Source organism: Microchirus variegatus (assembly GCF_963457635.1).
Source record: "Microchirus variegatus genome assembly, chromosome: 15".
Taxonomy (NCBI): Eukaryota; Metazoa; Chordata; class Actinopteri; order Pleuronectiformes; family Soleidae; genus Microchirus; species Microchirus variegatus.
In genome coordinates, this window is record NC_139816.1 from 11,870,072 (window position 1) to 11,894,343 (window position 24,272).

The 24,272-nt window shown below is 42.7% G+C and overlaps 1 protein-coding gene across 1 annotated transcript; it reads right to left on the reverse strand.

Moving 5' to 3' along the window:
• Nucleotides 1–2,171: 2,171 nt before the first annotated feature.
• On the reverse strand, nt 2,172–5,828 carry dselb (dermatan sulfate epimerase like b; the record flags this gene model as incomplete). Its single annotated transcript, XM_083901284.1, has 1 exon — nt 2,172–5,828. One exon carries the CDS (start codon nt 5,826–5,828, stop codon nt 2,172–2,174), a length of 3,657 nt encoding a protein of 1,218 aa, XP_083757410.1.
• Nucleotides 5,829–24,272: the final 18,444 nt, after the last annotated feature.

Below are 24,272 nucleotides of genomic sequence, written 5' to 3' on the forward strand. Positions count from 1 at the left end.
ACAGATGAATCGCACTCGACATGTTTTTAATTGTCGTCTCCTCCTTGTCACGCATGTCACCCCTATACAGTAACCAATTAGGCTGCCGCCATCCGTGTCTAATACAAACTGAGACTTCTCGGCGCCGTGATCGCTGCAGCTCTGATAAGACACTGAAAACCACAGTCAAAAGAAAGCATGTGCAAATTATAATATATGTTCTGTCTTTTGTTGTGATGGATAATAGTTGGTTTAACACGAGTACAACAGTGTCTGCAGCTAATAGGAGCCGATGTCATATAATCACATACAGTACGAACACTCCCCGGGTTGCCAGTATATTTATGAATTTATTATTATTTTTTTCTCTTTACATTTCATCTTCATCTCCCGCTCCAGAGCCCACAGAAAAAAAAACGTTGTAAAGAAATGATTGTAATTCAAGGCCACAGAAGCATATCCCCACAAGCAAATACAAAACAGAGTTGGTTACAGGATTGCAACACCAAAGTGAAAGCATGTCTGCCAAGTCTACACATTCAAAGACCACAAACATCAAACGGGTTTTCCAGGCAGTCAAGGGTTTTGCTGTTCATCGAGAGGAAAGTAAGAAAAAGAAAAACTAACTAACAGAAGATGGATATTTGTTTTTGTGCATACAGATGTTTATAATCGAGTGCACCGCTTGTGTGGAACATTTTCGGCAAGACAGCGTCAGAGGTTACTGAAGGGTTGTACTTTTTTTTTTGTTTCCAGGCCAAAGAGCAGAACATCACAGAGTAGAAATGGTCTCTAACTTCTTCTTTTTCTTTTTTTCCCCTAAAGTACATTTATTTCCAAAACATTCACCCCGTTTAGGTCCCTGCTCGCCAAACTCTTTCAAGACAAAGGGCGCACAGAGATCATTGAAAATCTGATTGACCACAACAGGAAATGGAAACTTGTCCTGTGTGAATTTCCTGCAGGCCTTTAGAGTGAAGATAGCAGTGCAATATAACACGGGATAAGCCTCCGTTGTGGCGTTTTCTTTGCAGATTAATATGAGTAGCTGAGGGGGATGCTTTGGAAATTGCTTTTGACGAGAAATGTGTCAAGGCTGACGGATGAGATTTTTTTTCCAGTCTGATCCCCATTTAGCACTTCCCTCTCATCTAATTCAATAAATGCCAAAGGGAGTTATAATAATCATATTAATTCTCGATCCTTTGGGATATGTGTCTTTGGAGTCCATAAATACTTATAACTTTCCTTCTTTGAGACCTCATTCTTTCAAGGTCTGAGATTTCCAGGCTTATCAAGTACACACAGTAAAAGTTAGCTTTGGAAAAAATGCACTGAATCCCACATACAATCAAAAGAGTCCCAGTGAAAGTGCTAAGCCACCAAACTGTCCTGGCATCATTGAGCTAAGAAATGTCCTGTTCTACTGATGTAATGAAAAATACAATCCGTATATGTCTGTATCATAACAACAAAGCACTACTGTCATCGTGTTGTTCTCTGCTTGGCTTCGAGTCTGTACACTGCAGCATTTATTTACAGTTTTAAAGGGAAATGGCACTCAAAAACGCTCCGATATTAAAATGCACGACACCCAAATCAGCCTCCCACAGCTAGAAACCGAGACTGTTAATAATCTCATTAGTCTTATTCCTTAATGATCTTAATGACAAATCTTGATTCCCTTAAAAATGATTTCTGCTGTGACAGATTTTGAAAAAAAACACAACAAAAAAAACCCACTTGCTTTTCATCTCTTACTAAGACACAGTAAATAATCTCTCACTGTGAAACTGAGCTGTTCTTGAATGCTGCAATGTCATGGAAATTAGGCTGAAATTCAGTGGTACCCTTCTGAAGCAGAGGTCTAAAGTTTTACTCAAAAAAAAAACAAAAAAACTCTACAAGTGCTGCTGAGGAAAAAGTAAAACAAAAACAACTAAAACAGAAGCTCCCTTTCACCTATTTTAATGTAAAATATTCCTCCCTCGCTACATCTGTTCACCATACACCATACGTATCCCCAAAACAAATACAAAAACAACCAAGAGACAGAAATGCTACGCAGTTTTTCCCTTAACTTTTAGAATGTCCCTTTTTTTTTTTTAAATTTAACATCAGTGCAAACAGAAAAGTCCATGGCAGCTACAGTAAACTAGACAGCTCAACATTAGCTGACCAGCAGCAGTGAGTTAACTAGCAAACCTGGTGTAACCCAGCCTCTTCATGACACTTCCGCACACATCCTCGATCAGTCTCATGTCCTTCCGTGGCATGTTCAGTCTCCACATGTTTATATTGGCTGGTGAAATGTCTCCTTCATACATTAGATTGTACAGGTTCGTGGAGGTGGTGAAAATGAGTTGGTTGAGGGCTGTGGGCGAGACGGGCACCCCCAGGAACCGGTGTATGTTTTCCGCCGTCTCCTGCGGGAAATTGACCACATCCTCGAACCTCACTTGGAGGTAGGACTCCTCTGGGAGGCTCTCGCTGACTCTCATTACTGCGGCGGTGTGAGCCAGCCACAGATGAGCCAGGATCAGGACTGGGTTCGTCTCAGAACGGGACAGCAGCCTCTGGATTAGTTTAAACTCTGGCGCCGCACTCGGGCACCCGTCCCTCACATTGTCCCCCTTGAATATCAAGGAAAGGTGCTGTGGGATGTTTTTAAGGGAATACAGGCTGGGTTTGCTGTTGTAAAGCATGAGATAAACCCACGCTCTGGGGTCTCTCACCAAGTAGATTGACCTCAAGGAGTGTCCCACAACCTCCTGAACGAAAGGCAGTTTGAGCGCCCAGCTTCCACTACGCATGCTGAGGACAACCCGTGCATCAGGATACTCGGCGACATGGCGTCGCATCTCCCTAACATACTCTGCATCTCTGTCTAGACTGGCTTTCAGTTTTCCCTTCAGCTCAGACGCCTGCTCCCTTCTCCTGGACCTTTTCTTTCTGTCCCTGGAGGGGGCAACTTTCTGAGGCTGTTTCACTCTACTGCCCTCCACCAGCTGAATATTCTGCAAGTGCAGCCTGGTATTGTGGACCAGCGAATGAAACCAGCCCTGAATGATCTTAAACCGTCCGCGCTCCGCGTCTGACCTTGACCACTCACAGGCGTCGACCACGGAGTCGAACTCGAACTCGGTCTCAGGAATGTCCACGTGCTCAGTGGGAACCCTGATGTAAACAAAGTCCGAGTTGTTGTAAAAAAGGTGTTTGAGTATCTCTGATCCCGACCCGGGCAGGGTTGTTATGACAACGGTGGGGAGGGGGAGCCGGTGCTGCTCGTACAGTCTGATCTGTTTGTTCACTTCGCTTTTGGCGCCCACACCTTTCCATTTTACCCCACAGAGAAGCTGATCACAGCTGTTTGACACAAACAGCAGCTCTGCTATCCACAGAATGAGCACAGAGAGCAGAGCGTAGCGCATCAACTTGCTGAAGCAGACGTAAAACTTTCTCTGCATGGTCAGAAACCCTATGGCCACACAGAGAACCACCCCCGCTATTACATTAACTGTGAAACCAAAGTCAAACAGCTGATTATCGCTGCTAATTTGTTTGGGGACGAGTTGAGTCCCAAGGCCAAATCGAGTGATTTGATATCTGTCCTCAACTTTACAGTGACCTCCAAATCCTAAGTAATTCATCCTCGCCCCTATGTCTTTATAGTTTGTAGCTATGGAGACTATCCTCTCTGTGTTGTTTATGGTTAAAGAAAGCCTCACTCCATTTTTGCCATTATCTATGAATTTACAGCTGGACACTTTGACATATGGCCCGTGTAAGACATACGCTACTCTGCTGACTGTGCCTGTCATCGGGAAAGTGACGTTGACGTACTGAGTCCACCTCTTTTTGAACTCGGCCGCCTGCTCGGCCTCCTGTATCCTGGAGTCGGGGCTGTGACCCTGGGTGTTGAACCAGAACATTTTATAATGAGCATCCCACACGTCCATCATGGCGCCGTTAAATTTGTCCATGAATCTGAAAGGAACATATTTGAAGTCGATGTCAAGATTGTGGAAAAAAGCGCTGAACGACTTCACCGGAGAATCGTCCTGCTTCTCAACGTGGTCGAGTACCAGCAGCGTCTGCGAGTTGAGCAGCACCAACGCTCTGAAAACACTCTTCAGCCTCATTGCAGGGGAGTACGCCAACGCAGCCTCCCCACTCACAAACATGGTGTCTCTGTGTGAGGAGGCAACAATTACCTCCCCTCTAGTATCACCTACACCTTCATCAGTCCAGCGCAGCCACTTTGCACACTCCCCCAGCTGACCCTCCCATGGACTGTTGCACAGGCTGGTAGGAGAGGGGCTGAACACCAAAACATTGTTCAGGTAGCTGTACTTTGGGCCATAAAGTGCTTCCGACACAAATACTTGTCCATTAGGAGCAAACGTGAAAGAGTTCTGGTCTGGGTGCTCGTGACCAGGATTAAAGCTGTTCCAGCCATCCACCCAGGAGTAAGGCTTGTCATGGACAATATCATATACGGCTCGGCCGCCCAGCCTGCTCGACTTAAAGGAGACAAAAGTATTACCCTGGCCAATGGGAAGACCTGCTCCATAGGTAACCACGCCCCAGTTTGAGAAAATATGCATCCTCGCTTTGCCAAAGTTATTGGGAGGCTGTGGCGTGAGGTGTGAGGTGTACCAGATGTATTCTGTGTGAAGTGTAGCCCAGCGCTGAGCTGATGACTGCCCCATGGGGCCGTCCTTGGGTCGGTGCTTTCTAATCTGCTGAGCAAGCCAGTTACCCGTGCCGTTCCTCATGACGAACGTGTCGAGGAAAACGAGCTGGCTTTCTGGCCCGTAAAACCAGTTGTAGTTCGAGTCCGCGATGCCGACTGTTCTCTGAAAGCCCGGTAACAGTGTGGCGTAGTAAAAGAAGAAGTGTCCCCGCAGCCAGTTGTTCTGCGTGTTGTCGATGCTGAAGTGGCGCTGAGCTAAGAAGACGTACTGCGTGATGGACTTGGCCGTGTAGCTCCCATAGGCTACTCCCTCATCCAGAGAGCCATCGACAACGTGATTCAGGAGAAACATAGTTTTCTCCATGTAGTTCACCGCCACTTGTTTCCATATCATAGACTCTGGGTCGTCATGTGAGCCAACCACTATTGCACCAGTCAGGATGGCTAATATATTTGTAGTTTGGTGATTTTGGAGATACTGTTTCCCCCAGCCTCTATACTTCGAGAGTTCGTACAGCTCCACCGTCTCGGAGCGGATTTTCTTGAGGTAAACATGTCGTCTGTGCTCATCCAGTTGAGAGTAAATGAAGTCATAAGCCGTAGCAAAACCAGTGAGTGAGTGTGCCATGGGCACCTCATCATTAGGCGCACTGGTAACCTTCCAGTCTGGGTATTCAGCCATTCTGTCCATAAACTTGATAAGAAACTGCAGAGCAGCCGAGTCCTCAGGGCACAGCAGGCAGTAGAGAGCTAGAGGAGGCAGGTTGTTCCCATAAATCTCATTCCACTTGCTTGTAAACTCCTCATGTTTCACGGGAGGCATGTAAACGGGTACATTAGAAAGCATGGTGAGCACAGCCGCCCGGATGACTTTAAATATGTGACTGTGGGTGGTGGAGGACTTCTGCCTCAAGTGCAGCACGTCCGCTTGGTTAAAGTACAGGTTTGGATGCGAGTCAGCAGACTGGATTTTCCACTGCTCGGCCGCTTTGTCTTGTGTGAGCTTGACCTGCAGCAAGTCATCCGTGAAAACGTCTCTGTCTGTGGCGTTGAAAACACCGGAGAAAGCAGTCCCCACTGCGAAGAGTGGTAGTAAAAAAACAGAATATACCACCCAGTTCACAGCCATGTTGCCGGGCATCTGTGAATGCATTTTACTGGATTTCAAAGTGTGTTTTTTCTTTCATTTAAAAACATTGATATAGTGTCCCCCCATCAATTTTGAAGTTGTGATTTCAGGATTTAAGTCCGTGTTCAGTGCCATAATAGTCCATAAAAGCGATTGTTCAAAAAGCAATGCAGTGTCATAGTGAAGAAAAAAGGGAAAACAGAATATAGCCTCCAGTTAACAGCCATGCTGTCTGGCAGATGTGAGTTCTTTTTCTTCTTTTTTTTTACTAGTTTTCAAAAGCTGAGTTGTCTTCCTTTAAATTGCCATTCCATAACTTGTGATTTCAGAATTAACAGTTCATGGTAGTTGTTTAAAAGTCCACAAATTGACAAAAGTCTGATGCATGACAGTCAAGAAAAGATGGGTAAAAAAAACTTTAGTTCAACAGCAAACATTATCCATATCCAGTTTGTAGACGCAGTAAAACATTAACATTCAACAAAAAAAAAAACATCAGTTGTGAGGGAGACCTCGTTCTGTCTTTTCTCTGCTTTTGAATTTAAATCCAAGACATCAAACCAAAACAAATCTCCTCATGTCCTCATAGTGAAGCATCTCTCCCCCAGTTCACGCGTGCGCCACCACAAACTATTATCGATCTCCTCCCCTCCTAAAAAGAAAACATTTTCCTCGCGGACAAACAAACATTCGTCAGCCCCAGTCTGTGTCCGGTCCAATCACAGCCGCCGCGAGGCTCCGTGCGCAGCCCGACCGAGCTGCACCATCCGCGGACGAGATCATCATCACCACCACCACCACCATCATCCTCGCTGGGTCTCCCCGCTGCAGACTCTCCACACTCTCCGCTGCTTAAAAACTGCGCATCCCGATCCATGTGTGTAATCTTTAATCCACTCCCATTGTCTTTTTTTGTTAGGTTGTGGCTTTGATTATATATATGTAAAAAAAAGGAGAAGTCCAGAGAAAAAAAAGGAGAAAAGAAGTTGTCGTCACTCCTCAAGTATTCAAAGAATGACACATTTTCTCCATTGTCCGCGCAGCAAAACCGTGCATCAGGCTCCAGATTGAGGCAGAGTCCTCATGTGGAAAAAAAGAGAGAGAATCTGCAGCCGTGGAGGACGTTTTTACGCATTCGCAGCCTTTTTTCTCCAAACGCACGAGTCCCAAGTCGGACTGCAGCAGCGGCTACAGTAATCTCCAGGACGGACGTGGGTTTCCCCCCGCTGCGTCCTCCCGACTGTTCACTTCACTCCAGCTCACAGTTTGATTGTTTTCCCTCTGCACTGGATGGAAAATTTCCGCCGTGCGAACTGTAGAGGGAGCCGTGACTTCAGAAGCCCAGCCTCACGTCTCATCCTGTGGAGGAGTGGGAAGGCTCAATAATATTAATCTCTTTATATATATAGATAAATAAAAAACATTGGACCATCTTTCTAACAGGCTGATTGACTCAGTCAGTGTGAAGTCTGAACATTCATCACAACTCAATTTTTGGAATTTCATGTTAAAATAACATGACCCAATTGGCAAAATGTGTTTTTAAACAACAGATAATAATAATAATAATAATGCATTATATTTAATCTATTACTAAAGTATTGTTGATGAGGATAGAGTGGTTTTGAGTGAGTTTTATGTATACAATAATGTGACTTCTTAAAGCAGTAGTATGCGAGTTTTAAAGAGAGACAACATGTCACTTTAATTCGAACCACTGTGAAATGAATCACACAATGCTGCAGTTTCAATGTAAAGTATTTTTTTGTTTGTTTTCATGTCTGTGGAGACACGCACAGTGACGTATATGCTACGTCTGAGCACGCAAAGGGGGGACGGAGCAACACAGGACGTTCAATTGGACTTCACAATGGTATTTCTAAGATTTTAAACTCTCAATAATATGATATTATGTTAGTATCATTCAGCCCTTAATAAAACTCAAAAGCACTGTTTACTGATCTCGAACAAAAACAGGTTTTCAAAAGCACAAGGCAACAAAATATACACAAAGAGGTCAAAAGGCTTCTAGTCACTGATCTAGCTTCGATAACCACAAGGACATTGGAAACGTGCAGGCCAAGTACACAGGCGGAGGGATAACGATAAACAGGTGAAACCCATCAGGTAATCACAGAGGAGGGAAACTTTACAGGAAGCAGACTCTGAAACGAGAGGCAATGGTAATTATTTCAAAATAAAGCAGGAAACAGAACGCAAGACTACTAAGATAAAGCCACAACAGCAATTTGGCCCTTTTCCCAAAGTCACTAGTCATAATAAGCATTACCTAATAAGATCCCATTCAAATGTTTACTTGTTAAATCAACCTTTCGTTTGGCCCAGAAGATTTCAGTGCACCTGTTTTGTTTCTTCCTCGTCTCTTTAACACTTTTTACCCCCGAGGTGACGGGGAAACCTCCGGTAACCTCAGATGCAGCCTACCTCCGAGAAACGCGTGACATTTTCCTGTCCTCGCACACGGCGCTGTGGACTCTCATCTGCTCGCTCTGTGTATATTAGGGTTTCCTGTGCGGCGTGTTCCTTTAATGATGGATCGCTTCCTCTGTACTCAGGTCACATGTGTGTTCTGCAGGCATGCTTTCCCACAGGGAACACTGTTGCATGCTGCTGCTGCTGCCGCTCTCCCCCCCCCCCCCTCCCTTTCCGTCTTATCAAGATTGCCAAGAGGAAACATGGCTAGTAATCTGCCTTTAGGCCACACGGGGAGAGAAGATACGCGCATCAAATTAAAGAGTGATGATAATCTCAAAGTCGCATCAGTGGAATCGCTTCTCCAAACATAAAGACATCGCTTCAGGAAGCAGGAGGAGGCTTTCAAGAAAAACCCTTTCAAGATCCAACACACTCTTAGTATGTTCCTTTAGGAGAGATACAAGTGTAGATTGGATTTCCATTTTAAGCTCGTGTTCCTCTTCTGCAACACATACTTACGTAATCTGAAAATATCTATAATTATGTCATTGTATACGTATTGTACAAAGTGCTCTTGTCATCGGTCGTCTGTTGGCGACAGCTGTGGATGCAGAAGGTTCTTTTTTTTTTCCCTCTCCTTGTCGCAAATCTCACGCCGTTAAGCGGACAAAGAAGAAACAGAAACGTGTATCGGTGCCTTTGAAAAAAAACTCTTGTGAGGGGAAGTAGAAGTAGTAGAAACGCTTTATTTATAACACGGATACAACGTCAAAGTTTACACTTGGGGTGAATTCCAATTCCTTGCTTAACCCTCAATCTCAAAAATGCGCGTTCCCGCTAGTGCAAGTGCTGTCCCGATTCTCTGAAAAATTAAGTTGAGGGGCGAGTTTAAGGCCTGTATCGCCCTCAATATTGAGATTTTCCAAGACCACCCTTGGGAGCAAGGGCTACCCAGAATGCATTGCGTGTTTTCACATGAGAAAGATGGCGTCGAAAGCAGCGAAGCGAGTGCGATACAATTAAATGAAGTATTTTCTTTGTTAATAGAGATATAAAAAATATGGAAACCATTGTATTATCTTAGTTTAGGCCCATATTATGGATTACTGACGTCATTGTTGCGTAACATTTAGTTTTATTTTACGATCTTTTGTCAATAGCCGGCCGGTGCGGACATGCGATCGTAGCTATCGTTTACTTTTCAATAAGTCGTGGTGTGTGGTAACTGTCAGCTGAATGTGTCCGTGGTTGTGGTATTTGTATGAGTATCATCTTATAACTAACTGACAACCTAATAACTTAACTGAAATAAAATAATAAATAAATAATCTTGACGTAAATGTGTTCTTCTATTTCTTTTTTGGAGTTGACAGACTGGACGCAGCTTTCGCGTTATTCTGCCCCCCGCAGTCTGAAGACATATCTGCATTTAAGGGGTGTCCCATTTCTAAGTGACAAAATAACCCTCAACACTTGGTTTTGAGGGCCAGTTAAGATTAAGGGTTGAGCTTGAGGGTTAAGATTGAGGGTTAAGATAGGAATTGGAATTGGCCATTGCTCCGTGTAAAGGAAAAATAAATGGAATGGGCCCTCACTTGAAACTCTGCGTACACTGAATGTGGAAAATATGTATCTATATATGGCTCCACCCTCAGCTCAACCCCATTGTCTGAATAATGGTCTCTTCTAGGGCAAAATCTGAAGCTCCAAAATGGCAATTCACAAATAAACCGGCAAAGTTACAATTACCACTTGATTGAGTTTCCTCTCTTTTGCCCAATTTGCACATTTCTACCAGCAAATCCAATCTTCTGAACATTCATTAAGGTTACTACAACAAAACAACACCCATTCTATTAGAGGATGCAAGTTGGAGTTTAAATAAACCCAGACAGTTATGTCTCCGAGGGAAAAAAGAAAAAGAAAATCACACTTTTATTTCAAAGATAAGACAGTAGTGATGTGTGCTTTTTATTTTTTATTTTTTTGCAAGACCCCCCTCCGAGAGCTTGGGTGCACAGCAGACACGTGCAAACACAACAAAATAAAAGCAAATGATGAAAGCAACTTTGTAATGGAATCTCGAGAACAATGCTCAAGAAATGTGAGAAAACACAACAACACACACAAGAAATGCTGAAAGTTGCACACAATGCAATGGGAAATACAACAGATGATTCCTTTAATTTCTCTTTCTTTTCACAATGTTTCTCTCATCGGTTGCATGGGGTGGGAAGATGCTTAACCAATGCAGCGCGGTCTATTGCGGCAGCACAAGCCAGTGCCTCTTCTTTCTCAACATTTCAGGGATTTTTGAGGATTTCTTTTCTCACACGAACACAGAGAAAAAGAGGCAGTGAAACGAGGAAGGCGCCGGGTTTCGTTATTGTGCAAAAATGTGTCAAAGAATGGGAATTATTCAAGTTTAGCAAATGACATAATGTGCTACACCACACACACACCATTCCATGTACACTCATACAAACCAGCTTATACACATTCACCCAATGAAATATATCAGGCACATTTAATGTTAAATATAAATACGTATGTTCATTCACATTCAAGAGAGGCTGAAGGTTTTGTCTGGGAATCAGGAGAGTGGTTTATTTGACAGCGTCAGTTTTGCCTCTTCAAAGTGGAGATACATCAATGTGAGGGAAAGTATCCGTATTCAGCCTCTTTCCTCTCGTTCCTGCATCTAAGAAAATATCATTACTGGCTATAAAGACCTGCAGACGGCTCTCACGCAGTGAGTGAAAGTTTCTTTTAACGTCTCTGACGTTAATGCTCTTGTATCATGTTGCATGCGAGTGATCGGGGCGATTGCTCGGCTTCAGTTTCTGGACAAAGACCCAGTCTAACATCCTCTCGGCTGCACTTTGTGGTTTAAACTAAATGTCTTTGATTTACAAAAAAAAAATCCATAGGTGCATTTTTCAAACTCAGACAGCTCGGTGTTGAGATTCATTAAAGTTAAACTGCGTTGTGATTTAATAAAGTCTCCAAACTTAAAATATTGGCTTTGTCTGCCATAACCGTCATTGCAGGTCCGCAGTCTGGATATCTGTTTTGACAAACTTTCACTTTGGAAAAAACAACTAAATCCAAGTTTAAAAAAACGTTTTTGAGGGAATTTGTTCATCGCAGTGTGCGTGTCCCTCTGCTTCGTGCACTATGCCCACGCTTTCATTTCCATTAATCGTCCATCTGTTCAACCTCCACGTTTCTCAGTAGAGCATTTTTTTTTTTTTTTTACTAATTTGATCTCCATTAAGGCACTTACATTACGTCCTGCCTTCACAGTAAAAAAATCGCTCCTCCAAATGAGCATCGAGGGAGAGGACTGATTTGTGTGCGCGTTGCACGCGGCTGCCGTCGATTGCAAGCTTTACACCGAAACTAAGCGGAATGACTTCTAATCATCACATCGCCGCGTGTCAATTCCTCCCCCGTCACACTTGCGCTCTGCAGTGAAGGAGTGAGCATCCTAATTAGAGAACGTCTCCGTGTGGTGAAAGGAGTGAATGATGTCATCTATCGTAAAAAACTAACGCTCTAAATCACTCTCACCCTCACAGGGGCCTGGGGTCGACGGGGGGGGGGAAGTCCTCGAGTTGTTGCTTGCCCCTGGCTGCCATAGCAACATCTCATCTGATCAGAGCGGATAGATGGTAGATTACCAGGAATGTGTCAAACCTGGGTCCTCGGAATGCATCTTTGATTGGCAGGTGGCAACGGCAACGTCTCCATGCCAACTGGAGCTCTCCTGCTATTCCAGTTTTTTTTTTGAAGCTTTTGCAAATCCTTGCTTTGCTTGTTGAGTTAAACAAAAAACTCCTAGCCATACACAGCGAGAGGAGGTGAGGTGTGCGCTGACAGCCAGTGCCCTTATTAAAAATATGCCGTGCTGGGAGCAAAGGGAGGCACAAACCAGGCCTGTTGAAAGGCCTCCCCTCCCTTTCTGCCTGCGGAGAATCGCAATTTCTCCCCATGAGTCTCGGGGTTGCTCAGCATGCCTGTGTCCTGCATCCAGCTCTCGGGGAATGGAAAGCGTCTCCAACTGTTAAGGTTTCAAAAGACGCATTCCATGAGGCCATCTGTCAATCACAGTCTGCCTTTGTCAAAACTCGCCACGCAAGCGACGCCGTTCTCTGTCACGATCACGGAGGTCCTTCAAAAAAAACAAAAACACCAGATAACGGGGGGGAATAGGTTGACGAGAGAGAAAAAACTCGGCAGAATGATAATTAAATGATGAAAACAAGTTCCTGCCATTTAATAATGTCTCCAAGATCTTATTTGTGTACAATTCTATGACCTGAACTTCAGAGTTCACTGGTAAGAGGATTTAGATTTAGATTTAAAAACAGCATCACACAACCAGACAGCATCAGGATGAAAAGAGATGAGTCTTTATCAATAGTAAGAGGACCTAATGTGGGACATGTCCCCAAGCTGTTCCAGTGCTTTGGGGCGGCAACAGAATGGTAATGGTACAGCAATAATTTTGTAATTTTAGTTTTGCATTTTTTTGAGAGAATAAGAGAGTTTTATTTCAAATATCTGCATAATAGCTTGAAAATGGGAACTACTGGGTCAGTGTAATACCTTCAGATGAAACTGTGTGAATAAAATCTGTAATTATCAAAATATATAGCTGGAATTCATCCTCCTTTATGTCCTACTCTATTTAGCATTGTCATTACCAAGCTAATCTTTGGTTATTGTGGTGATGAAATAAGAACTTGAAGACTTACTGTCACAGTGTGATATTTATATACATTTTTATTGTGTAAATGTTTGATAAAAGATGTCTGAACTTCACCTGCACAGAGTCAAACCAAAAACATCCATGCACAATTTTAGAAAACTCAGTATAAACCTGATGGGAGGGAGAAATGATAACAGCGTAGGTCAACATAAGTCACATCAGCATGATTGGAAACTCTCAAGGTCCATCGAGTCAACAAGCCGCAGACAAAACGGTGACTCGTGGAAAAACATAAAACGTCACCAATCGAAAAAAACTTTCCCACAGAGGCTTTCGCAACCTCTGAAGTCAAACTGAGAGACGTAAGCAGAGATATTACAGAGAGGAGACAGACGCCCTCGCATTATTCTGAACAGAATAGGCCACAACGCCAGTGGTGGAGGTGTAAGACGCTCAGTTTCTCTTTCTTCAAAGGGGAAATGTACTGAGCCCCTGAAATGACATGAGAAAAAAAAAAAAAAAAGACGAAAAAAAAAATATTATTTAAATCTCGAGTTTCCAAAAAATAAATAAATAAATATAGAAAAAACTTTTTTTTTTCAAAAAAATTTGGAAACTTGAAATATCGAGTTTCAAAAAAAAAGAAAAAACTGAAAAGAAAAAAAAAATGCAAAATTTTTTGGAACTTGAGATCTCGAGCTTCCAAAAAATGATGAAAACAATGTTGTTGTTTTTTTGTTTTTTTTTTGGAAACTCGAGATTTCGAAAAAAAAGTTTGTCATTTTTTTTTTCTCATGTCACTACGGGGGCTCCGTAAAAAATGGTAGTGATATGATAATTGAAAAATACCAAAAATGTGTTGTTGCACTGGTGTCCATCACATTTGGAACAAGCATGAAAGTCGAATTGCTCAATCACTGTGATGGGAGGAGCCAAAGCTGATCAGCAAAATGAAAGGACTGAGTTAAAGACATCAAATCTCCATTGAATCGTAAAAATGAGGTTGATTGACAGCCTGTTTTCAGATGAAAAGATGCAGCAGCATAACAATAATCAACGCATTATACCTTTAAATATTACTGTCACATACCCCCTTTTTTTCCCAAAGCATATTGCTCTTGTTAACATATTTGCATGCTGTTGTACGTTGCACTTTTGCTTCACATTAGCAACGCGCCGCTAATGACCGTGCGCCGTTGCCTCGCATCTGTCTGACGATCCGTAATACCTGCTGCTTAATGTGGAACCAACATCTGTTGTCGTTTCCCTTTGGCTGGTGTCACGTGTGTCACCCACACACACACACACACGCACACACACACACACACACACACACACACACACACACCAATTCACCTCCCCCTTTCCGCCTTCGTTTGCACGTCACCTCTGCCATATTGTTTGTGAATTCCCCTTTGTTGCTTCCTTTTGACTCTGCACGGCCTGCAACATTTTCCTTGCCTTCCATCACGTAAACATACCTACATTATCTTACTTTTTTTAAAAATGTTTGACCTGACAGTGCGAGGTTGCTTTGTACAATGTACAATGTCACTCCACTTAATAAGAACTTGTATCTTATTTTTGATTTTCTGTTACTACACTACGCTTTATTTCACAATAAAAATGATTTTCTTATTCTTATTTTGAGGAGGTAAAGCAGATACACGTTTGATGAATGAACATGATACGCCGTGATCATGTAAACATGATGTCCTTCATTCAGACTGTGCCCTTGGGTTTGTTTTATATTTGTCATTAAGACTGAAGATGTTTTTTTTTTTTTTTTCTTCTTTTTAAATGTCATTTTATTGTGTTTGTAGTTTTGACCTCTCCGCAACGGCACGCGGGGCACACATGTCCTTGCAGAGATAATAAAGTTGAGCTGAAGGGAACTGAATTAATGGTAACGTGTGCTCGCCCAGTTAAACGCGGGCATCCTTGAAGAGGGTGACATTGCTCAGAAGGAGCCCCCGAAAGGTGAAGAGAAACAATCGAGAGGGAGAGAAGAGATGTTTGGCATCAAATCATCATCACACAAAAGATAGCTAGTTGTTCAACTGAAGGTCAGACTCATTTCAGAGATGGTGAAAAAATAAAAAATGCAGTAACCAGGATTGTACTTGAGAAACTTTATTATCAAACGTACTAGCAAACAGCAAACATGAAGAAACAAAACAGCTTTTTAGTGGACATGTCTTGACGGTGTGTTCTGACAAGTTTGTTCAGCCAATAATGGGTATAAATATAAATATTAATACATGTAGCACGAAGATCTTCATCTTTCTCTATGGAGCTTTGCATGTTATCCACGTGTGCATGTGGGTTTTCTCAGGATTCTCCAGTTTCCTTCCATAGTCCAAGAGCATGCAATGGTTAATTGGACACTAAATTTACCATATGAATTGGTCAGAAAATCTATATGGTAACCCTTATGGGAAGGATAGAGCGGTAGACAATGAATGAATGAATAGTTGAATGAATGAATGAATTGGCTGAATTAACACATGCAGATGTTATTGTCCTCCTCCATGGAGCCCACGATTTCTAGTTTCAGCTCAAACCACTTTTCTCTAAAGGAAATGGTTCGTACTTCCTGTTTTATCCGTAATAAAAAAAACACGGACTGGATTCCTTTAGAGCAAGGTGTCCAGATGTATCGCCATAGAGCACATTCAGGATAAACTATTGCATACACAATATAAAAGTCTCATGCAGGACTTTACCAGGACAACCTCATGTATTACAATAACTTGCAAAAGGCTGTGTTTGTATTTTTACAAATAATAAATTGGTTGAGAAAAAGTTACTTGTGTAACATTGAAAATGCACTGGTGTGAGTCCTGCACCACTGTGCTCATAAAATAATGATACAGTACCTGGTTCAGCTCCTCTGAGGTGCACAACACAATAGTTCTGACAATAGTTTCCATGAATATTTCACGATGCTAATCCTGTCATCCAGAGGGATCATTTGAATTTTAAAACTGTGCACTTTCATGAGAGGTGACAGAGCGAGGGGGGGGGGGGGGTGATGAGAGTGAAATCTATTTAAAAACAACACAAAAAGAAGACTTGGACAAGTGAAGCCGAATAGTCGTCGTCTCTGCGGCTGTCACAACACAGAGCGGCCTCTGCGTGAATTGACTTTCCCCATTTGCCGATACAGCGACGCAGATGCTAGTTTGTGTAACACAAAGACACTGACCCAGCGAAGATTGTGAATAAACAGCCCTTGAAACGAATTCCAATCTCAAACAGAAACATGTGATTTTCTCCAAAGGGGCCAAATGAAACATCCCGCTGTGACTGATACATCATTTACTGCCAGCATTGAGGTTTAGCTCTTTCCAGAGCGAGATTACAACTCCGCCGATTTTTTTTTCAGTTTCCTCCCGCCTCCCACTCTCTCGCATACCTTCAGAGAGTCTGGGGGTTTTAATCTGACGGCGTCACAAGTCGTCTTTTCACAGCAGACACATCAAAGGGTATGGGAGGGGAATCAGCGTTCTCTCAGGTGCGCATTATTCAAATGGGCAAACTTTGCCGCTCGTAGTTTGGGGGCGCCTGCATCTCGTTCGCGTCTGTGAACGACATGTCACAGTGAAGCGAGGAGGGAGCAAGGAGACGGATTTCTCGTGTCACTCACGGCGGCATCGTGTGGGAAGCTGCAGTGTATCTGAAATGGGACTAAAAAGATGAGACGCAGTGCAGAGATAAATGTGCCTTCGTCGCATCACGCAGTGTTTTTGGCACGAGAGCACAGGCCCCACCGTCCACAGGCGGCACCACTGGCCCTTTCTCCTCCTGCTCCATCTGGGATGTACAGTGAGCAGCATATGAGAGCGTTTTAGAAATTTATGAGACTATTTGGCCCTAATTAAAATCCATAAACAAGCAAAGTGCAAGTTCATCTGCAGTTCATAGTGAAAATGTCTCATTGATTCGCCGTGTTCTTGTAATAGCCGAGACATTCTGAAAAGTGGCCTTTCAGTGAAAATATTGTCGGTTTACAAATGATCTTCGTCTCCAGAAAATCATCCCGAGATGCCAAAAGGGCTTTCGTATGAGACTTCGCTGCTTTCTTTCGCATCACAATGTATGTATGTTTTTGGGTTTGTGAATCTGACAAAAAAAAAAAGCTTCGGAATCTGGGAATTAATTAGGCACATGTACAGTAGAATGTGGTCAAGTTTGGTACATATATGAATCGTGATTCCTGTATTGTTAAATTAAATTGTTTTGTTTTTGTCACCTTAGAAAACACCTTCTATTTGTATTCTGTGGGCAAAGGCCATGTTTTTAACAGAGGCTGCCATCTGGCACCACCGTGTTTGCTACAGCCGCCCAAATGGACAAAGCAGCGAGAGAGTGTGTGTTTCACATTTTGAAGAGGAAGCCAACTATGTAAAAAAAAAAAGAAAAACATCCTTTTCAGTATGCAAAGGCCACTGTAGTTCTCAGATGCACTCGGGGAAGAAGGGAAAAGTGAGTCTTCTGTGTGTATGCATGAACTTCTGTGTACAATCACCTGGATACATTTGATAATGCAGTGCTATATTGAAAAAAAAAAAAAAAAACTTCCCACATCCACTTCTTAAGACAGATGTTTGAATGCCGCAGCAATAAAAGTATAGTCTTGCACGCCGAGACGGTGTGTGCGAGTGTTTTCTTGCTTCCATATAGTGAAATAAAATTGTCCCCGAAACAACAACACTTACAGGCATAATGAAAAACCTGCTGTTGCTGTGAGGCAAATATGACAAACATGATAATGGCATCTCCTGGAAGCCATGTGTAATCAAAGTTTGGTAAAAAAAAAAAAAAAAAAGACAGAAAATATTAAAACCATCTAATAAACAGCTCTCACTGACAGCTTTCATAAATGTGAACATAACCTTGCATCGTGTGCTGTTTGTGTATTTGTGGAACTTAATTCTGTGTTGGTTGGCTGGTGAGAGAAAGCGCATGAAAGCCATTGACCTGTTTTCATTTCCATCTGTCCTTTAAGTTTCACCTTCTGTCTCATGTTGTCACGCTGCCACAGTTTCTGGCCTGGCTGACGCAGAGTGGAGGCCTGGCCTCAGGAAGCAGCTCTTGCAAGCCACACAGACTCTGCCTTCAGAGGGAGTCCGTATTAGGAGTGACCGGTCGCTGAGTGTTGGCATCTCGTACCTCGGTGGTCAAGGTCTGGGGGCAGTCCTGATCTTTGCTTTGAGGTCGTTGAGGTTTGACCCCACAGGCAAGGGTGATGTGTGGAATAAAATATTAATCCATTTCTCCCAAAAAAAAAAAAGTCAGGGAAATGATGAAAAGCTGCACTGTCCTGCAATGTGTTTGTTAAATCCTATACTTCTACTAAAGCCACGGGGGAAATAAAACTCAATGAGGACATTTGTAGATGCCTTGTCAAGATGAATCTGCAGCACACTGATTTGATGAACAATGGGAATTATGAACACAGTCTAATCCTCACTGAAGGATGACACAGCAGAAAGAAAGGGCGCTGCCCTCCTGAGCCTGGAAGTGAATCCAGCGACGTCTCCTGATGTGATTTTTAATTAATTCTGAAGTTTCCTCGCAAAGAAAAGGGAACCTTTATCCTCACAGGGTGGATCCTTGTAACAGTGCTATAGGGGTTTTAAGAGCACATATTTATTCTGTTGCAAAACACCATCAAGTCGGCTAAACTGCATCATATAGGTGAGAGTCACACGGAGAGAACATAGAGCAGCTTGTAAGGTATTTGCTCCAATTTGGCTCACACCATGCACGTGAGGAGGAGGTGGAGGGATCAAATGCGCCGTCACTGGTCCAAGTGGAAGAGCTCATACTTAACTATGATAGACCAGTATTTTGTGGCGTCCAAACCAGGGTTCCCACACCTTGGTTGACATCAAATTCAACAACCTTCAAGGACCAACTCAACCTCAATTTCAAACGACCAAATCTGATGACACAGCTGAAGATGGAAGAGCATCTGGACAAGTGATTGTCCTTGGGATGTCGGTCAAAGTCGGTCTTTGGAATTTTCTTTGGTGAGCCAGAGATCTTGTTATTTTAATTTCCCAGAAATCACAAGTTGAAGGAAACTGATCAATGACAAAATGCACTGAATAACACCATTAAGAGTTGTGAAGTAGCGGCGCTAGTGAGTCATATATCATTTGAGCACCATATAGTTATATATCAATATTTGGTGCTAGCATATCAGTAAATGTATCTCATAAGTCGGGGGGAATGATCTACTGCTTGCATTATTATTTTTTCTCACCCTTAAGTTTCGGGCTCTACATTTTAAAGATGAAAACAGAGTGTAATGATTATATAAAATATCTAATTACAAATGTGTCATCCAGTGATTTGTTTTTCTAATGCCTGCAGACGCTTGCGTTACTGCTGTGATTTTTATCCACTCTTTCCTTTGGCAGCAGAATTAGTGCTAATTACAATTGACGTAATCATTTAGGCCTTTCCATATTTTATCAAGGCACTGACTGATAAATTCTGCCTCAAACACATTTTCACACACACACAAATTCACATATGCTCAGCTGACATCAGGCCCTGCTCGTTGAAAAGTTCTTGGCAAATCCTGCCTATTATTGCTCAGCTCATTACTCGACTGGAACCTTGTAGAGAGGACTTTGTGCTTCGATGGCAGGTAGACAGGATGGGGTGAGATGTATGGTTGCATTTTGTCAAAGTGTCATCTGCTATTGCTCACTTTTCCAGACTTACAAACTTTGCCATGAGACACTTTTTAGATTTGGCGACAAAAGCTATGCAGGAGTCACAAGGGAAAGTTACTTCAAGTCGAGGAATTTATATTTTTTTATAGCTCTGAATGTGAATAAAGTTTATTGAAGAGCTAGGGGGCGGCGAATAGTTCTGTGATATTGCACGACAATCGCACAGCGTTAGCTCACGATCTCTGTCTTACTGAAAAAAACAAAATGTCTGTGAAAAGTTAAGTGCACAATTTCTCTATTTATTCACAACAGAGAACAAAGCGTTCAGGCAAGGTGGTGCTGCACCCAAGAGCAGGCAGGCGAAGGCAGTCGTCAGTTTAACAGTTTATTGAAGAACGGTTTAACAGATGAGATGAGCAAAGCAGGAAGCGGAAGGTGAAGGCGGAGATCTGATCCAGAGAGTGTCAGTGGCAGCCATGCACGCGGGAGGAAGTACTGAGCGCAGGATTTAACACGAGCAGAGTTCGAGTAAATAATTAAACACTAGAGAACTGAGATATCTTCAAGAGAGAGCGAGTCGTGACGTTTACCACACAGGAGCTGGAGAACCAGGAAATAGGTAGAGGCTTGATGATCAGATTGGGTGTGTTCCTGCCGCAGGTGAACTGACTGCATGCTGAGGCGGAGTAGACGAAGGTGGAGCATGTTACAACGTGCATAACGACTACGTATTGATTGTAGATGGGCCATCACTTAAAATAGTATTCTCCATCATTATCCCGCCAGTAAACGCCCTCTCCTTCGGCCAGGTAACTTTGTTACCTGCAAGGAGACACGTAGTGACACCCTGTGATCGAAAAATTGCAGGGACTGTTTACATTAGAGCTGCTTCTGTTGTATCGCAAGAGGAAAGACGACAAAATCTATCTATTGCGGCTGTGAGTCCGTCTGTGAAAGGCATATCTCGCTGATCGTTAGTCCGATCGCCATAAGATTTATAGGTTGAGCATGGCCCCGATGGTGATTTTCAATTTTTTTGGAGTAATTTTCACTTTTGCTGATTAATCACACTAAACCAGGCTAGCAGCAGCTCATCAGCAGCAGCTGCGCTGTCTGGAGCAGGGAGGTGGGAGTGAGGCTGTCCTCACAGTGGGTGAGATATTTTCACACGGTTCAACGTAGAACATGGTGTTATACTGAAACGACGACCAATATGCAAGGACATATTTATTTAGCATTAGCATGCTGCTATTTTGTTTCCTAAGGTAAGCTAGCGAGGCTATGATTAACATTAGCATAGGGCTAACATAACACAAACACTGTGCAACCTTATTAGGCACAATTCAATTTTTAGCATATCATGCAATACCATAACTGAAAAATCTTCTTCAGCTCCAACTATAGGAAAACATACTTCCTACTGGCACTGCACTAGTATCACCAAATCAACATTTTGACCCACCCCTACTCAGGGCGCTAAACATTTAGACCTGAATTATTTTTCTTGCATCAATGACTCCTTGTTTCTCGTACATCATCCTCGTTTCGTCAAGTCTTGTTATGTCAAGTCTGTACCATTGTCTCATACATTACACCAAGTAAACACACATTTTTAATTGGCTGCATCACAAACAAATGGCCCTTGGATTCCATCAAAGAGGCAACGCTGTAGTTAGGTTAATAGCAGCCCGTGTTTATCATTTACTTATCAGTTTTATGCAAATGTAGCGGCAGCGAGACGGGCCTTTTAAACAAACCCGGCAAGAGACATTTACATGTATTATATTTCCTCAGCCTGCAGGAGGTGAATGAATCCAGCCGTTCCAACAGCCTGCACAACCACTGACAAGAGGAAGAAATCACATCATGGCCTGCATGGATTGATTAGCTCCAGGCTCCTGCTTCATGATTGGCAGCTTCAGTTCTGCAGGGTAACACAATATTGTGTGTCAAAGTGATCCACTGCCCACACAGCAGTGAGGACAGTGGAAAGTTGGAGAAGGAAAATGCAAGCGGTCAGGTTGGGACACAAACACAGTTGTACGATCTGAGCTTGCAGCTCTATACCACTGAGGACATGAGGTCACGAACCATGATTTCTTTTATCTGAGGATTGCTTTGGAGAATTTTTTATTCTGAAGATAAATATGTTTGAATATGAGGGATACTCTAGGTCATAGCTCATTTTTTTCCCCCTGAAAGGTATCCGTACCTGCGAGAAGGTTTTTGGGTTGCCGTACATCGCATCGTTTTATATCGTGTTTTTGTCGAGAGAAAACTCCGGTGAGTAGTACCCATTAGCGTTTAGCAAGCATGCTAGCTGCTGCCGACCACGTTTAATTACTCATTCATTTCATGAATATATCGTTAATATGTGCCGTTATGCTTCTGAGAAAATGTTTAAAACCAACCCGAGGTATATAAGAATGTGTTGCATTTGGAGAATGTGGTTAATTTGGCATTTGTGTGTCTGTGCTAATCGAACTAGTGCTATGTGTGTCATATATGAGCGAAACTATATCTTCTGATTTGGCCTAAATCGAAAGTAGATGACATTCACTACAGCTCATGTACAATCGACAGTGTTACAGTGACTAGTTATGTTGAGTTTATTTTTGAATTCCAGTAAAAAAATTGCAGAAAGGATAACAGCCAAGTCGTTAAAATTTCAGGGATACACAAGTGACTTCAACACCTGACCTGTCTTATTAATATTCTTGGCCACAGTCCCGTATATGCTTTAAGATAAAGTAGAATGATAAATAAAAGTGACTGGACAGGCTCAAAGGTTTAGGAGGATGTGCGTGGAACTGCAAATAAAACAGATAATATTTACCACATGTTGACGTTTTAATGGAGCTTTATTCAATGTTTCTTTTCTCACTCTGACGCTGATATGATACAGAAACACTGACGAGGAATTTCCAAGCGTTGCAGGCAATTAAATTTTTTTGCATCACTGCATTTTGTCATGTGAGAAGATCACACAGGTAATTTGATGCTTCCGGTGCTTTAACCTTCACGGAGACATTATAGGCAGCCTTGCACGGTGAGAGTTTCGAGGAATCCGGCTAATTAAACCATTTGGAAATCCGCAGAATGTGGATGTCACGAAAAACGGCGTGTGCATTTCATAATTTTTGAAAAGGCTGACAAGTTTTGAAATGGCACATTTTTTTTCCAGCCTGGGAAGGGACATCAGCTGCATGTCGGACAGATACATACAAGTGTCTAGAAGCTAGATGCAGAAATACATCAATATTGTGAGTCACATGATTATATGAACATGCAAGTATTTAGCAGGTATTGTTTGCAACGCAGACTGACTTTCTTGTATAGAGTATTTGACATTTTCTGTTTGTATGTTCTCCCCGTGTGTGCGTGGGTTTCCTACGAGTTCTCCGGTTTCCTCCCACAGTCCAAAAACATGCAGATTTGGGGGATTATGCAAATTAGACACTCTAAATTCACCGTAGGTGTGAGAGTGAATGGTTGTTTGCCTCTATGCGGCCCTGTGATGGACTGGCGAGCTGTCCAGAGTGCAGCATACCCACCCTGCCTTTTGCCCCGTCAGCTGGGATTGGCACCAGCAACCTCCACGACCCACATTTAAAGTGTAAAGCTGTGCGCGAAGATGATTGAATGAAATAAAATTTGACTTGATGGATTTAGAATATGGCTTCAAGAGACTGTTTTGGCATCCCTAGGACTAGCAGGTTCCAGAAGCTGACTTTGGCAGGTGCCTTTGACTCAATTTGTGATACCTATGCCTCACAATGATACAATACAACATTATTTTCAGCTTTTTGGCCAGTTGTCATACATGTTTAAGCCTCCAAAGAGCACTAGAAGAGAAAGAAATACCCCAAGTACAAAAAAACAAAAAACAGAAGGGGCCTTTGCAACAATTGGGCACTAAAATCAGTGGAATCCATGCTCATTAGGAAAGCAAGAGTGTCTCTGTACAACAGCAAGTCGTGCCAGCCTAATCCAACATGTAAACATCTAATCGTTGCCGAGATATTTCAGCCTCATTCAAAGAGGTGAGTTGACACTCACTGCCTCTGTGCCAGTCTCGTTCATATGCATATGCGTACGCACTGTTTATAGAGATTACCGGAGTGCTAATGCGGCTAAAAGGAATCAAAGACGAATACCAATGCTGACTTAAATGTGCAAACTGAGAGCAATTTACAATGCTAATTGTATCGATTGCGTTTAACATCATTTGACTCCGTTTCTGGCGTTTTGCACTTTGAGACAATCAGCATATACTGTAGATCAGCATGCTTACTGCAGCATATGTTTCTTTGTTTATTCATTAGGCTGCTTTGAAGCATAGAGGTCACACCTCCTGCTTGATAAGGTTGTCCTTGTGCCCTCCCTACAGCCGATTTGATTCATCAACGTCAATTAGAGCAGCTTAGGGGCAGCCTGTGGGGAACAAAAAAAAAAAATACTAAATGCCGTGTTCACTGTATATATCTTGGTGACTTCTGCTTCTCATGTGTGAGGATAAAAACCTGTTCATGTTCTGCAACAAATCCCCTACGTGTGTATTCAGATGTCACACAGAGCCGCAAGTAGTTCCGATACGATATTTTGACTTTTGAATTCAATGTAATT